The sequence below is a fragment of the Rattus norvegicus genome, chromosome X (genome assembly GCF_021556685.1).
Source record: "Rattus norvegicus strain SHRSP/BbbUtx chromosome X, alternate assembly SHRSP_T2T, whole genome shotgun sequence".
Lineage (NCBI taxonomy): Eukaryota > Metazoa > Chordata > Mammalia > Rodentia > Muridae > Rattus > Rattus norvegicus.
In genome coordinates, this window is record NC_141554.1 from 31,077,697 (window position 1) to 31,094,937 (window position 17,241).

The window sequence follows — 17,241 nt, forward strand, 5'->3', positions numbered from 1 at the left end:
TACAGCTGCAGCTGTTCTGAGTTTGTGTTGGCAATGGTTGTCTTGTGAAAGAGATAGCAATTTGCACCTCTCATCTCTATGTCCTAGATCTTACATTCTTTCTGATGTCCATTCTTCAATTTTCCATGAGCTCAAAGTGGAAGGAAGGCAGTTGTCACTTACTACCAGCACCTTGTGCAGTCATGGGTCTCTTCATCATACACTAGGAAGAGAGCCTTGTCTAAGGCTAAAGGTAGCATATGGATATGGGAAAGGAACTAATAGGGGTGACAAGGGGTCAATACAGAAAATGTGGTACATCTACACAATGGAATATTACTCAGCTATCAAAAACAATGACATTATGAAATTCATAGGCAAATGGATAGAACTGGAAAATATCATCCTGAGTGAGGTAACCCAGTCACAGAAAAACACACATGGTATGGACTCACTGATAAGTGGATATTAGCCCAAATGCTCGAATTACCCTAGATGAACAGAACACATGAAACTCAAGACCGATGATCAAAATGTGAATGCTTCACTCCTTCTTTAAAAGGGGAACAAGAATACCCTTGGCAGGGAAGAGAGAGGCAAAGATTAAAACAGACACAGAAGGAACTCCCATTCATAGCCTGCCCCACATGTGGCCCATACATATACAGCCATCCAATTAGATAAGATGGATGAAGCAAAGAAGTGCAGGCTGATAGGAACCGGATGTAGATCTCTCCTGAGAGACACAGCCAGAATACAGCAAATACATAGGAATGCCAGCAGCAAACCACTGAACTGAGACCGGGACCCCCGTTGAAGGAATCAGAGAAAGGACTGAAAGAGCTTGAAGGGGCTCGAGACCCCATATGAACAACAGTGCCAACCAACCAGAGCTTCCAGGGACTAAGCCACTACCCAAAGACTATACATGGACTGACCCTGGGCTCCAACTGCATAGGTAATAATGAATATCCTAGTAAGGGCACCAGTGGAAGGGGAAGCCCTTGGTCCTACCAAGACTGAACCCCCAGTTAACATGATTGTTGGGGGGAGGGTGGTAATGGGGGGAGGATGGGGAGGGGAAGCCTATACAGAAGGGGAGGGGGGGTTAGGGGGATGTTGGCCCGGAAACCCGGAAAGGGAATAATAATCGAAATGTAAATAATACTCAAGTTAATAAAGATGAAAAAAAGAGAGTATGTGTGTGAGAATAACTGTAATATATTATACATGTGTGAAATTGTCAAAGACAAAATTAATTTAAAAATAAGAACGTATTTCTTGAGATCAACTTTGATAGCTCTTTTAAAAATTCTGTCTATATGTTTATGTCTATGCATGGATGTCTAGAAATGAGTGCAGTGCCAGAGGAGATATCAAAGCCTCTGCAGAAGGATTATAGGTACTTGTGAGCTACCCAACTTGGGTGCTGGAAATCAAACTCAAGTTCTCTGAAAGTGCAGTATAAGCTTTTAACTGCTGAGCCATCACTCCAGCCCTATTAGGTGCAATAATTTGAAAATTATTTTATCTGTGTTTTACTTTCTCTGTAATAAAGCACACACAGTAGTCTTTTTATAAAGTAATATTTTCATTGCTGAGAGATCTATTTATTTATAGAAGGAGGCTGAAAGATCTTAAAAGTCAGAGGTGATGGATGACTCCAAGGAAACACCATCTTCTAGGTACAACAGGATTGAGGCACATGTGAACTGAGTCTGTTGCGGCAGGTACGAGACCTGGCACAGATTTAAGCTAGGTGGGGTCCCAGCACTGGGAGAAGGAAGTGAACAGGAACTTCCATCCCTAACCCAAATGCTGTCTACAATAGACAATTATTGGCAGAAGACAAATTATCCTTCTCCCTTGGAGTCTGACTGGGAATACAACCACACTTAAGGTTAGGCCCATGCCAAGCAATAGATGGCTGCCCCAAAACAAACTCCATGTGTTTTCTCTTGATGTGTTTTTGCATTTTCTCTTATTGGGTTTTGTTTCCTTGCTCGAGATTATGGGGGAGGGGGAGGAGAGGGCGAGGAGGAGGAGGAGGGGGAGGGGAAGGGGAGGGAGGGGGCGGTGAGAGAGAGAGGAAATTGGGTAGGTAGGGAAGTGGAGGAGAATAAAGGAGTAGTTGGAGGGGAAAATATGGTCAAAATATATGAAAAAATCCTTTTTCTAGGTCTTTGCCCTGTCATTTGCTGTTTTCCATATTTGTGTTTTCTTGATTAGGTTAGTTTTTTGGATTAAAAGCAAAACCCATTGTCCCTATTTTTAAAAGTCGGAAGGTCAAGTGTGTCAGAGCACTGTTCCACTGATGGGCTCTAAGGGAGGGTTCTTGTCTCTTCTAGTTCCTAGGGATTACAGACATCCCTTGGCTTGTGGCTCCACCTCTCCTGTTGCTCTTTCCATTTTCACAGGGCCTTTTCACCTGTATTTCTCTCTTCAAATATTCCCCTCCATTCTCTTATGAAAGCACCCAACTGTTGGGTTTATGACCCATCCTAAGTTTCAGTTTGAAAATCCTTGATTAATTACATTTGTCTGATGCCATTTTTAAATAATCATATCCTGACATTTTGAGTAGATCCAAATTTGAGGAGCAGAACACATACATACATAACACTGCACACACTTACTCACATATGTCCAAGCATTAGTAAGCTGCTTATTGGTCATGCTAACTGGATGTTCTTCAGCTTCGCTCAGGTCTTGTCCTGGGTGCATTGGTACTTGTGTATTAAGGCTCCTAATCTTTTTATATTGATGGTAATCTCTACTATTGCAAGCCATTGCCTAATGACTTGTTAACTCTTCATTGGATAACATCGTCCACAGTACTGGGAAGTAGTCCATGCTCCCCGTGCACTCAGTCACAACTCCATCTTGTTAGACACCAAGAGTGCCAAAGATGATTTCACTTTGTTATTTTCTCACCTGTTTACCTATGTACCTGCTCTATGTTCTAGACTCTTTTTTTTGCCTGTCTGTGTTTCTCCCCAGATTAATATTAAAATGCATTGTTTGATATTTCTAAAATGCTTCATTTTAACGGGTCATCTGGATATGACCATTTATTAATAATACTGGTTTATAAAAATGTTCTTGCTTCTGTTTTGGCAGATACTTTTCAGCTGCTGCCTTGCTTTCCCGCTGGCAGTTGTAAGAACTTGTTCCAGTACCTAGTCCTTCTTTTAAGCTTAACCTTAATGTTCAGTAAACCTTTTTTAAAATCTCTTGGTCTCAAGAATAATTCCAACACAAGAGATCATAACAACCTTAGGATTGAAAACAACACATATTTACCTTATTACACTTCCAGAGAAGTTTATAATGGGTTACACTGAGGCCAATTAAAGTACTGTGTTCATAAGCAGACACTAGGCAACAACATTTTCTAGACTTTTCTACTTCTAGAAGCTTCTTAGATTTGTCTGCTCGTGGTCCCATATTCCATTCTCAAGGCTTACCAAGCAACCCTTGCTAACTGCGTATTCTACCTTCATGTAATTTTTTCTTATTTTAATCCTACCTCACTTTTATTAAGGTCCTGTTGATGTCATTATACCCATCAACCATGCACATGTTCTAGGGTGTGCTGGTTGGGTTCTTTTTGTTGTTATTGTTTGTTTGTTTGTAAACTCGACACAGATCTAACATATCTAGGAAGAGATAGTTGTAATTGAGAAAATGCTTTCCTAAGACTGGCTTATAGGAGGTCATATTCCCCACTATGTTCATAGCAGCCTTATTTGAAATAGCCAGAAACTGGAGCCAACCCAGATGTCCCTCAACCGAAGAAAGGATACAGAAAATGTGATTCACTTACACAATGGAATACTATTCAGCTGTTAAAACTGAGGCCATCCAACCCATGGCACCAATCCCTGAGACTATTACTGATGTCAAGATGTGCTTGCAGACAGGAGCCTAGCATGGCTGTCCTATGAGAGGCTGTATCAGCAGCTGACTGAAACAGAGGCAGATACTTACAGTCAGTCCTTCCCCATGGAAGAGTTAGGGGAAGGATTGAAGGAGCTGGAGGGGATGGGAATACCATAGAAAGACCAACAGTGTCAACTAACCTGGACCAGTGGGAGCTTCCAGAGACTAATCCACCAACCACAGAGCATACATGAGCTGGTCCTTCCCTCTCCCCCCACCCCCTGGCACATATGTAGCAGAAGACTGCCTTGTCTGGCCTCAGTGGAAGAGGATTGCCTAGTCCTGTAAAGACTTGATGCTCCAGGGAAGGGGGATGCCCAGAGGTAGGGTGGAGGAGGGGGAACACCCTCTCAGAGGCAAAAGGAAAGGGAGATGTAGTGAAGAACTCTGGGAGGGGGAAAATTTGGAATGTAAATAAATAAAATAATTAATTGAAAATAAATGAGACTAATAAAAAATGTAAAAAACAAGATTGGTTTGTAGGTAAGTTTGTGATGCATTTCTTTGATAGATGATTTATATAGGCAGCTGAGGCTACTTTGGAAGGTGATATACTTCTGAGGAGGTTGTCCTGGGTGTGTAAGAAAGCAGGCAGAGCAAGCCATAGGGAGCAGGTAGGTCAGTATGCAACATTCCTCCTTGGACTCTGCTTCAGTTGCTGCCTAAGGTTTCTACTTTGAGGTCCTGGTATGCTTTCCTTATTTTCGGTCAAGATGTTTTTCACAGCAATAGAAGCCTAAATGAGACACAGGGCAAACTCTCTGTAGCTCCAGAACCCCTAACTTAATCACATTTATATAATCCTTTCCTATGTAAGCCAGCATCTTCAGAGGTTCTACAGACATGGAATTGAACACCTTTGGGGGTAGTTGTCCAATATAGTGGAAAAGCACACTCTTGGAAGAGTATATTTCTGAGTTCTTATGTGGATGTCCACTCGTAAATATCTGTATCAATCATCAGGTATTGTCATGTCTTCTTGAAGCATAGCCTGGAGGCCCCAAAAGTAGAAACTGCCTGTTTTGTGGCATTTGGAAGTACCATACCTGAGTTCCGTGCCTAGAGGAACACAGGTCTCTAGAAACAGTGCCTTTCTATCAGTCCCACCAATAGCCTTTCTGGCTAGATTGCTTTTCCTGCCCTGAAATTACAGGCAGCAAGCCAAAGGTAATAAAGAAAAATTGTTTTATTTTAGTGGAATTCGTTAACTAGAAATATTTGATGTCATGAATAGAATTATCTGTGATGATATAGTTGTCCTAGATCCCTACTAAAATATCACAGTTATTAGATCACATGTGACCCTTAAGCACTTAACATGTAGCTATTATGAATAAGGCACTGAATTTTAACTCAAATTTCGAGCTAATTCTTTTGTAAGTAGCCATTGTGGGTGGTGCCAAGCATCCTTGGCCAGTACAATTCAGAAAAAAATCCTATTTCTGCTTCACAATACTAAGTCAAGAAACATTTCTCTCCTTCTATGAAGCCACAATTACTCTTATACCTAAGCCACACACACACACACACACACACACACACACACACACACACACACACACACACACAAGTAACATTTCTCTCTAAGGCCAGGTCCAGGATAAAAAGAGCTTCTCCTTACTTAGAGAAAAGAAAACCTTAATTCTGTTGTTGTCTTAGTCAGGGTTTCTATTCCTGCACAAAACATCATGACCAAAAATCAAGTTGGGGAGGAAAGGGTTTATTCAGCTTACACTTTCACATTGCTGTTCATCACCAAAGGAAGTCAGGACTGGAATCCAAGCAGGTCAGGAAGCAGGAGCTATTGCAGAGGCCATGGAAAATGTAACTTACTGGCTTGCTTCCCCTGGCTTGCTCAGCTTGCTTTTTTATAGAAACTACTAGCCTAGGGATGGTACCACCCACCATGGGATGGGTCCCCGCCTTGATCATTAGTTGAGAAAATGCCTTACAGCTGGGTCTCATGGAGGCATTTCCTCAACTGAGGCTTCTTTTTCTGTGATAACTTCAGCTTGTGTCAAGTTGACACACAAAACCAATCAGTGCATCTATAATTTAGCTAAATTGACATAGTGTTGAAGCACCATATATATCCTTAATCTCAAAGAAGTTTTTCTTTCCAGTGAACTTCATGGGCTGGAGAGACGTATGGTTACACAGGGCACTAAATGACAGTGAAGTACTCAGCCCTAAAGAAGACATTTCTATCATTTCTTCCAAACTCAGGGAACACTGTGTGAAAGGAGAGTGGAAAGCAGGTAAAAGTCTGAAGATAGGAGAAGGGCCATAAAATGTAGCCTTCTGGTGTAATACACAGTTGTTCAAAGCATGAACATTCCACAACTGTGGAGTACTATACTGGGTCTGCACAAAAATGGGTACATCAACAGTCAGGCATGGAGGGAGGAAGTGCTCAGTGCCCCTTACTGCTGAAATACTACCTTTGGATAGTATTACAAATTAAAGGAAAGTTTAAATAACTAAATAAAAACCCAATTATTTCTATGACTTCTATGCAATGGAGATGTGTAACAATGGCCATTGAATTAATTTCAAATTCATTAGTCAGTAGTTTGAAGTTAGCCATGAGCTGACTGGCTTCCAATGGGCAGTCCCAATCCAATGGTCACACATATTGTCCTGATTTAACTAAATGAGTCACAAAACCCACTTTTTTTTTTACTATAAAATAGAGATTATTCAGGGCAAGGGAATGGGGTTGAGAGGATAGTAGAGACAAAGAAAGACACACACAGAGAGAGAAAGAGAGAGAGAGAGAGAGAGAGAGAGAGAGAGAGAGAGAGAGAGAGAGAGAGAGAGAGAGGAGGGAAGAGGGAAGAAGAGGGAAGAGGGAAGAAGAGGGAAGAGGGAAGAGGGAAGAGGGAAGAGGGAAGAGGGAAGAGGGAAGAGAGTAGAGAAGTAGAGTCAAGCCTCGGGCATGTGGAGAGAGATGGGGGAAGAATGTGGGGAGAGAAAGGGAAGGGACAAGAGGACAGAGTGGAAGCAGGAAGGGAAGAGCAAGAGAAACCATAAGATCATTTTGAGCTGAGCTGATTGCCACTAGCAGAGACACCACGATACATATGCGAAGTAGAGAAGACAGCCTTCTAATCCAAGCTTGGTGATACATGCCTATTATCCCGGCTGAGACAAGTGTATTAACAGTTTAAGACAAGCTTGGGCTACACAGTGGGTTCAATGCTAACCTGGGTAAATAAGTGAGATTGTTTCAAAGCAAAATGTCAAGAAGCGGGCTCATATTGTAGCTCAGTGTTAAAATGTTGATCTATCATGTGTATATTCCCAGGTTCAACCTGGGGGGGAGGGAAGCAGAATAGAGGGGGGAGTGGAGACAGACTAGTGAGTTGCCTGAACACAATCTGAGTTTCCTGGCAGCTGAATAGTAAAAGGAGATACTATCACCCTCAGAGTTCTAAATGTAGAGTTTTCCGGGGTGTGGTGGTGGGGTGGAGTAAGAGTTCCCTTACTCTCACAACTTTTAGAGGTTATTGTCTCAGGCAGCCTAGAATGGACAATGACCTTGACAGTAATTCCATTGCAGAACAGGGTGTTTAAGGCTGTAATTTATCACATCCATAAAGGCATTCCTACTGCCTAGATAACTGAGTAACATGGTCCAAGTTTGCAGGTTTTAGATGTCTGATGTGATCTATAAACAAAGTTCAGAATGCCTGAAAAAGACTGGATTGCATAGTCTTACATATCACATTATTACCTTATTCTCCTAAATTTTTTACGACACCGATCACATGTAGTAATAAACTAGATGGGAAGAATTTCTTCCTTCTTTCTTTCAATCAAGGCAATGGACCCAGGTGTGAAACACAAGTGGAATGGGCTTTTGCAAGATTCACAATTCTCGGAATACCTTACTAGCTACTCAGGGCTGAAATTTGGAAGTAAGTGAGGCACTTGCCTTGGGTGCAAGGTTTAAGAGCACCACAAAAGGTATTTAAAGAGATTGCTGTCTTTGTTAATGTAAAAATTAGTGCAAGGGACTGAAGAGTTGGCTCAGCAGCAGTTAACAGTACTGACTACTCTTCCAAAGGACCTATCTGGGTTTGGTTCCTAGCCCTTACATGGTCAGTTCACAACAATCTGTAACTCCAGTTCTAGGGGATCCAATGCTGTCTTTTGGTCTCTGCAGGTACTAGGCATGCAAGTGGTGCTCCAACATAAACACAAACACACTGCCCATCCCCTTAAAATAATAAATACTAATACTAAAGTGCCCAGTGCAGAAAGTATCACATTTTAAAACATGCTCTTTGAGACTGAAAAGATGGTTCTATATTTAAGTATATTTGTTCTTGCAGAGGAGCTGGGTTCGATTCACATGGTGGCTCCCAATTGTCTAGATAACTCCAGCCCTAGAGGCTCCAGCACCTTCTTCTGATCTCTGAGGTCAACGGGTATGAATGTAGTGCTCAAACATTAAAATATGTAGGATGAAAAAAATAAATCTTTTTAAAAATGTATAGTTGTTTGAGGAGCCTGAATTATTGTGCAAGGGTAGCAGTCATTTCCAGTTAGCTATGGGTTCGTATGTCTGATGTCTCCCCCAAAGATGGTTATATACTGTTGGACAATGGCATGTAAATGAATTGAGTATAACCCTCCTCTTTCTCTTCCCCCAACCCTGTGTGTGGACTCTCAACAATTTTCACTTAGTTAGGTGATTACTATATATAGGTGCATACATTTCCCATCACATTTCCCATACAGAAAGGGGGTGGGCATTGCTTTCTCCTTCTTAATGTCTCACATCACTTCCAATAGTGCTATCATAGTTAGGGTTATTATTGCTGTGATGAAACAAAACCATGACCAAAGCAACTTGGGGAGGAAACTGTTTACTCTTTCTTCAGTGTCATTTTTCATTATTGAAGGAAGTCAGAACAGGAACTCAAACAGGGTAGGAACCTGGAGGCAGGAGCAGATGCAGAGGCCATGGAGGAGTGCTAATTACTGGCTTTCTCCTTATGGTTCGCCTATCCTGATTTCTTATAGAACCCAGGACCACCAGCACCACCTACAATAAGCTGGGCCTATCCTACTAATTAAGGAAATATCCTGCAGCTGGACCTTTTGGAGGTATTTTTCTCTATTGAGGTTCCTTCTTTTCAGATAACTCTAGCTTAAGTCAAATTGACAAAAAATGAGCCAGCACAGGTAGATTCTATAACACTGACCCTATTTGCAGAAGGGAAAACTGAACTTTATGCAGATTTGAAAAAATAGCACAGATAGGACTGGGGCTGTAGCTCAATTGGTAGAGTGCTTGCTTGGCATACACAAAACCCTGTGTTTGATCCTTAACATTGTATGGTGGTGCAATGTTAATGGTTTGATCCTAACCATTGTATGGTATGTATGTCTGCAATCCCAGCCTCTAGGAGAGGGCAGTAAACGAATCAGAAGTTCAAGGTCATTCTCAGCTACATGGTAAATTTGATGACTGCCTGAGATACATGAGATTGTCTCAAAAATAACAGAGAAATTCATATCATCTATTTATAATACATTAAGTTATAAGTTAGATGTGTTAAATTTTGGTTGAGAATATATTATTTATTTCGTGTATTTATTTACTTATTTACATCCAAATCACTGACTGACCTCTCCTAGTCCTACATCCAAGGTCCTTCCTCCATCCTCCCAGTATTTTTTTCTTTTTCTTTTTTTCCATCTTAAGTGTTTTCTTATCTTTTTTTTATTAACTTGAGTATTTCTTATTTACATTTTGAATGTTATTCCCTTTCCCGGTTTCCAGGCCAACATCCCCCTAATTCCTCCCCCTCCCCTTCTATATGGTTGTTCCCCTCCCCATCCTCCCCCCATTACCGCCCTCTCCCCAACAATCACTTTCACTGGGGGTTCAATCTTGGCAGGACAAAGGGCTTCCCCTTCCACTGGTGCTCTTACTAGGCTATTCATTGCTACCTATGAGGTTAGAATCCAGGGTCAGTCCATGTATAGTCTTTGGGTAGTGGCTTAGTCCCTGGATTTTTAACTTTTATTTTTAATTGTGCATACACACACACACACACACACACACACACACACACACACACGTATGGATATGGGTACATGTCAGTGTAGGTACTTGCAGGGTTCAGAAGAAAGTCTCTAATCGTCTAGAGCTAGAGTTATAGTCAGTTTCAAGCCACAGGATTTGGTACCAGAAACCTAATTGGGGGGTCCTCTGCAAGAGCAGCAAGCACTCTTAACCTCTGATGCATTTCACTAGCCAATTGGCTGAAGATATTTGAGCAGAGCTAGTAAAACTTGGTATGGCCTAGAGATAGTGTTGAATGTTGATCTTTCCTTGAGAGAAAGATCCAGCTCTTGCTGCTCTCCAAGAACTGTAGGACTGATGTGAGCAAGTGATTTGAAAATAATGTAGTATATGCCATGTCAGGGTCTTGGAAGCTGTGGGTTTAACAACGAAATGATAGGAGAAGCAGGGACCATGAGTCCATGTCTGACCACACAATGCTCCAAGTTAGAGGGTAAAAAACAATGTTAAGGCTCTTTAGTCTATCCTCCAAGATAAGGACATAGCATTTCACCCATTCAATTGCTGGTAATACTTAGCTGAAAGCATCAAAGGACACCCTGGAGAATGTGCTCAGTACATTGAATATTTGACACAGGGAAGTGAGAGTCCTTGAGACATGTATGTTTAAATCATATTTAATGCATTCCAAAACTCTTGAAACTTTCGACCAGTCTCTTTGAGCCAGACATTGGGTCCTCCTCCCTAGATATATAACCACCAAATCCTTGGGGTTTTTTAAGAGATGGTGTTATTCTTTCTTTATGACCAAGTAAGGTTCTTTATTATGTAGCAGAGCCTCTAGCACATTATCAGGGAGGGAGGGTGCTTCAGAATAGTTGGGACATCAAATCTTACTTTATAAATCATTCTAAGCTGGAGGCCCGAAGCCTCAGCATTATTGATATTTGAGGCTATATCATTCACTGCTATGAGAAGCATTTATTCACACTGTAGCCTGTTCCCCAGTGTCTCAGGGCTCCAAGCTTATCCCTATAGTACATGGGTCAGGCAGCTGCAAATATCCCCAGGGAAAAAGGAACAACATTATTCCTATTAAGAACCAGTGTTTTATGAGAATAGGACCCGCGTTGAAGGAATCAGAGAGAGAACTGGAAGAGCTTGAAGGGGCTCGAGACCCCATATGTACAACAATGTCAAGCAACCAGAGCTTCCAGGGACTAAGCCACTACCTAAAGACTATACATGGACTGACCCTGGACTCTGACCTCATAGGTAGCAATGAATATCCTAGTAAGAGCACCAGTGGAAGGGGAAGCCCTGGGTCCTGCTAAGAATGAAACCCCAGTGAACTAGACTGTTGGGGGGAGGGCGGCAATGGGGGAAGGATGGGGAGGGGAACACCCATAAAGAAGGGGAGGGGGAGGGATTAGGGGATGTTTGCCCGGAAACCGGGAAAGGAAATAACACTCGAAATGTATATAAGAAATACGCAAGTTAATAAAATAAAATAAAAAAAAAGAAAAAAAGAACCAGTGTTTTAGTTGTGCAAAGTGGCTCACAACACTCAAGCTACAAAGTGAGACTGTGTCTCAAAACAGAACAAAACAAAGGACCCCCAACTCTACAACAATCCCACAGTGTTGTGAATCTTGTGTGTGTTTCTGGAAAAAGTACAGATAATGAAGAGGGGAAAAGTTTCTTTCTTTTTTTTTTTTTTAAGATTTTATGTATGTGAGTGCACTGTAGCTGTTCTCAGACACACCAGAAGAGGGCATCAGATTTCATTCCAGATGGTTGTGAGCCACCATGTGGTTGCTGGGATTTGAACTCAGGACCTTTGGAAGAGCAGTCAGCACTCTTAACCTCTGAGCCATCACTCCAGCCCCGGGGAAAAGTTTAAGAAGTTCCATGTTATGAAATTACAAAATATGTGAAGAAAAAAAAAGGAATTGGATCTAGAAATTAGAGTTTAACGGTGCGTCTACATCTAATGAAGCAGGGTTACCAGAAAGAGAAAATTACATTATTGGTCCTCCATTCCAGTGGCTGACAGGTAGGACTCCAGAGAACACCTGTGATTTTTCCCTTCAAGCTTTGTGTTTGGGACTGGAGACTTTTCAAATAAAAACTGTACATCAAAAGAAGCTACATGTATTCTACATATTTCTCTTGTCAGAAAACTGTCACTGTGGAGAAATTATTGCATAGCAGAAGGGGGAGAGGAAGAAGAAGGAAATTTAAATACCTCCTAATCCTATTCACCAGTCAGTTGCCACATTTGATAATTTGATGAATTTGATTTTTAATTATTTTCTGTGTTCATATGTAACAGTTTGTGTAGCTAGACATGATTACCTTACACCCTCATACAACAGATAAATTACTTCGTACATGTTTTGAAGCTTAAATGTGTTCCATTTAATCTGCTATGAACATCTTTTTCTCCTTAAGTATCTACCATCATAGTAATTTTAGGTCTATTGCAGTTTGTGTGTGTGTGTGTGTGTGTGTGTGTGTGTAAAACACAAGACAGACAGACAGACAGCATATGTGTGCTTTCTTTCCTTTTGTTTGTTTGGTAGTTAGTCTGGTTTTTGAGACAGGGTTTCTCTGTGTAGCCCTTTTGTTTGGTAGTTGGTCTGGTTTTTGAGACAGGGTTTCTCTGTGTAGCCCTGTCTGTCCTGGAACATACTCTGTAGACTAGGCTGTCCTTGAGATTGCAGAGGTCCACATGCCCCTCTTCCTCCTGTGTGCTGGAGTTCTGGAATTAAAGGTGTGTGCCACCATACCTGGTGTGTGTGTGTGTGTGTGTGTGTGTGTGTGTGTGTGTGTGTGTGTGCTTTCAATTGAGAAATCACTTGGAAAAAGAGAGGGTGAAACTAGCCTTAAACAAACAAAAAACTGTCCTTGGATGAGGAAGGTTTTCAGTCACGTCAGCCAAGCTGAACACAGAAGAAAACTGTGGGCAGTAGGGTCAGTTACATGCTGCTGGCAGCAGGGTTGATTATGTCCTCCACCCCAACCCTGGGGAAACTATGACCAGGGAGCACTAGCTGCTGGAGGTGGGGTGTCCTTTATTGCAGAAATAGGGCACCTTCTCCAGACACCTTTCTACCGGGAGTAAAAGGCCAACCACATTGCAAAGGCTATCTTCCAGAGCCAAGAGCTGACCAGTAGGGCAGAGCTGGACTGAGTGGCTGACTGAACACGTGATACTGCCAGACTGCCTCCCGGGCCCTCTGTGAGCCTGAGGCTGAAACCGACATTTGCCTCTGGCAGGAAAATGAACTTGTCAGTTTCTGTGTGCTTCAGACTCTCGACCCAAAGGAGCCAGGAATTGCAGTAGCAATTTGCCTTTGTATCCCAGAGCTATAAAGGTAAGTTATTTGTCACTCTGAGAAACAAACCTGAGAGGAGTGACCTAGAAATCCACACCACTGTCAGTTTAAAAAAGTATGATCTTGAAAATAATAGATTGCTGAGAAAGGTGAGGGCTGTATTTAATCTAAATTAGAGTTTGACCTTTGAGCAGAAATGTGGTTAATCCAGAGGCAATGGTGGCAAAAGGGACAAGGTTAAATATAGAAGGAAATAAAAGCTGTTGATATAAGTGGCTGGTCAATTTAATCCATGCCTGTTTGTAAAACAATCTATTTAATGTGCATTTCAGGGGAGTGATCAAAAGGAATGTTATAAATTGTGATTTAAAGTTAAAACAAATGGGATATGAAGGAAAAGAGCTTCTATTATTGCCCTTTTACATTCCCACAACATTCATGTAGTTTGGCAAACAAACATTTTATACAAGAGCTGCTTTAATTCCAAATGTGCAAATTCCAATTTATGAACTGTTCACAGATTTTTCAAAAGCTTTTAAGAAAAGACTGTTTTAGTGTGAATGAAAAATGTTGACAATGTACATTTTAATATTAAAGTGACTCACTTCTTCAGAATGTCAGAAAAATTAGACAACCTGAAATAATGAGTTGTTTTCAATAAACTCATGCTTGAGAGATGAAATGTCTTACCCCAGGAGTTAAGAAAAATAAACACAGACACATACAGTTATGTTCTGTCAACAGTCTTTTATTTTAAATATTCAAATATTACAGTAAATAGTATTAATGTGTGGTGCCACTGATTTTTTCTTAGCAAATAAAACCAATGTAATGCAGTCACTGAGAGTAACTTAAAGTATTAGTCATCAGTGCAATTGCTAGAATATTCCATCAAGAATTGCCTGCGTGTAATATTTCACATATTATTTGGAACACCAATTTTCTAGTGCAGTGTCTAGTGCATGCATGGTCTATTTCGGGTATCATTTTGATTTTCATAAAATATATTTCTCTATTGCATCTGATAAAGTAGAACACCAGATTGTGTTTCTTCCTACAATAATCTCCTTATTGCTACCTTTTGTCAAATCCTATTACATGCTTGGAGCCTGTAATAATGTTGATTGTCCCTGTGTGCCGTTTCCCATAACTGTCCCAATAAGGCCAAGCAATAGACATGCATCAAAACAAACGCCCTGAAAGAAGGTCAGACTGAGTGTTACCTGCCACTTCTGGAACATCTAGGGTCTTCCCACCCCACCCTCAGACCTCTGGTCTTGCTCCCAGCCGCAGGACTTCAAAGATATCACGTGGCAGCGTGGAGCACGCCTCCTGATGACGTCACAGAACTCGCAGCAGACGCGCTGAAGAAAGGATGCTCTAGGATGCTGTCCAGGTGGACGGCCACGCTGCAAGATGCGGCACTGCAGGTAAGGGGTGCACGGTGCCCGGATGCTCTTCCTGGAGCTCCCAGCAGTACAGACGCTGCAGGTGGAACCCGGGTGGTCTGCTGCCCTGGCAGCATCCCCTAAAACCGAAAGTCGGGCCTTTGGCTGCTACAATGCCTGCTACCCACAGCTGTTTCCTCCTGCTGCTTTTGCTGTTGCAAGCATCAGATGGGGAGTGGCCTGGTGCAGGTCTCTTAGTGAGTTGGGTTTTGGCATGCTCACGGGCAGAAAGTGGGCAAGGGCCAGACAGAAAAATAATAGCAGCCTCTTGCTAGGAAGGGGCAGAAAATTTTGTACTGACTACAACACATATATTCTAAGGCCAGAGACCAAGTGAAGGAGCTGCTTTGAAAAGATAGCCATAAACCATTTTCCTTCTGCCATTGTGCTGGCTGAATAAAGGAATCTTTATTAATTCTTCTCACAGAGGTTGCTTCTCAGCAGTGAGTCTAATTCCATTCAAAGCAAAAACTTGCTAGGGAATGGCAACTTCTGAGCTGCAATCTAAGTCAGTTTTGCATTATTATGCAAGAGTCCAGCACTTAAATGTGCCTCCCCCCTCAAATGTGTTTTCAGTAGATTTAAAAATAACAGCATTCAATGAAATACAGTAAAATTTAGTTTTCAAAGATAACAGGTCATGGTAAAATGTGGCAATATATCTAAGAACAAAGTGGCCCTTAATGAGACCTGGGGGTTGGAGATAACCCAGACCTTTAGAATTTCCAGCATTCTTCTTAATTGCTTTGCTGCATAATTAGCTCACTGAAGGAAGGGGCTTGATGACTCAGCGGCAGATGGAGGGTCAGGTGACTTCAGTCCCAGCATGACAGCCAGTGTATGCATGTGTGTGTGGGGTGGGGAGGGAGGGAAGTTAATGCCCTCTTTTCAACCAACCCTGTTTATATTCCTTTCTTCTGGTCTGTGGTCAGTACTTGTGTGGGTATCCTAGAGAGGAGAATGTAATATTCTCTACTGAAAACCTTATGTCTTTAGGAGCTAGGGCATTAGCACTAGAACTTATATCCTCTGAAGACTTTCATCCCCCAGTAACTTTGGTGAGGCAGTGCTATTCAAATTGATAATTGAAGATGAGGTTTTTTGTTCACACTTTGGCTATCCTGATGAGTTGCTGTGTTCTTCGTTCAGTGATTCTTTTATCGTGGATTTCTTCATTTGTTTTAGGTTGGGCTACATGCAGTAAGTTAGGTGTTTTTTTTTTGTTGTTTTTTTTTTTTTTTTTTTTTTAGCAGAATTGTTGTTCAGTGTTGGGTCATGTGCTTCATATTTGAGAGATCCCTGAATACCATCTTTAACAGCACAAAACAAAAACATCCTCAGGTCCTCACATTTTCTTCTCCCTAACTCTTGACAGAGCAGAGCAGGTAATGGAGGCAGGTAGAATAGACACTTGGATACACTTTAGGCTTTGCAGCTATATAATCTTGAAGTAGACACTATTATCTTTTCATACCTTTATGTTCTCATTCTGAATGTAATTAGTTTTGAGTTTCTTAATTTTCCCATGAGGGGCTTCTGATGCATTGTAGGATGTTTATCTTAGTATGTGGCCTCCACATGCAGATGCTACTGTGATGGTGTTCCTTCTGATTGTGACAATCCAAATGTACCAGGCAAATTGCTACCTGCTTACAGATTCCATTGACCCTGGTTAGGAGCTACTGATTTAAATGATAGCTGTATTCTTTTTTCCCACCCCTGCTACTGGGGTTGGAATCCAGGAATATGTATTGTATGTAAGATAAGCACTTTACCACTGAGTCATTGTCTCAGCCCATAGATGCTCTTTAAATGTTATTCTAGCTCTAACATTCCAGAATTTGTTTTCTTATGATTTGTTCAACGTGTAGCCCTTGTTCTGAAACCATCATGTTGGGTATATATGAATTACAACGTGAAGGCCTTCTTATCGTGAAGGTTTACATTCACAGTTTCTGGGGTAAGATGAGAGGAAAGCTTGCATGGTGTTTGTAGTGTAGGGCTGGGATGACACAAAAGTGAATGTTGGAGAAAAAAAAATAGGCATTAACCAATCATGGGCTGAAATTTGTAGAGACTTATCTGCCCAGTGAACCTGTGTACATAGTGCATTTCATTCTGGGGCAAAGTATATCTAGTGAAAACACCATCCTTCTCTTCTGCAAGGAGAGAATGACAGGTTATATTGAAGGTATCTGAAGGATGACAGAGTGAGACGCTTTGTTCTGAGGCCACATATGGTGAAGCAAGGGTAGAAGTGGTGTGCCCACAGCTACAAGGAGGCCAACATGACTGTCTGTTGAACCATGGAGCTGGCAGGTATCTCAGGACAGCAATGCATGCAGGCTTTATTTAAGCTTTGGAATAGAAATATGTTTCTTGAAGGTCTGACTTTGGCACATATGAGGGTGAACAACTGGCCACATAACTTTTTATCTCAGAATAGATGCAATGTATGTGGGATGCTGACAACTATTACTTGGTGGCCCTA

General features: G+C 41.6%; 1 protein-coding gene across 2 annotated transcripts in view; it reads left to right on the top strand.

The window, feature by feature from the left end:
- Positions 1-13,184: 13,184 nt before the first annotated feature.
- Positions 13,185-17,241, top strand: part of Clcn4 (Cl-/H+ antiporter 4) — a 63,956-nt gene continuing 59,899 nt past the window's right edge. Inside the window, exons 1-2 of one of the 2 annotated variants that reach the window (XM_087600620.1) lie at positions 13,185-13,341; positions 14,590-14,732. In XM_087600620.1, the coding sequence (XP_087456746.1) occupies positions 14,719-14,732 (14 nt within the window). In that variant the 5' untranslated portion in view covers positions 13,185-13,341; positions 14,590-14,718. The remainder of the gene's footprint in view (positions 13,342-14,589; positions 14,733-17,241) is intronic. The other variant, NM_022198.2, reaches the window with a different exon arrangement.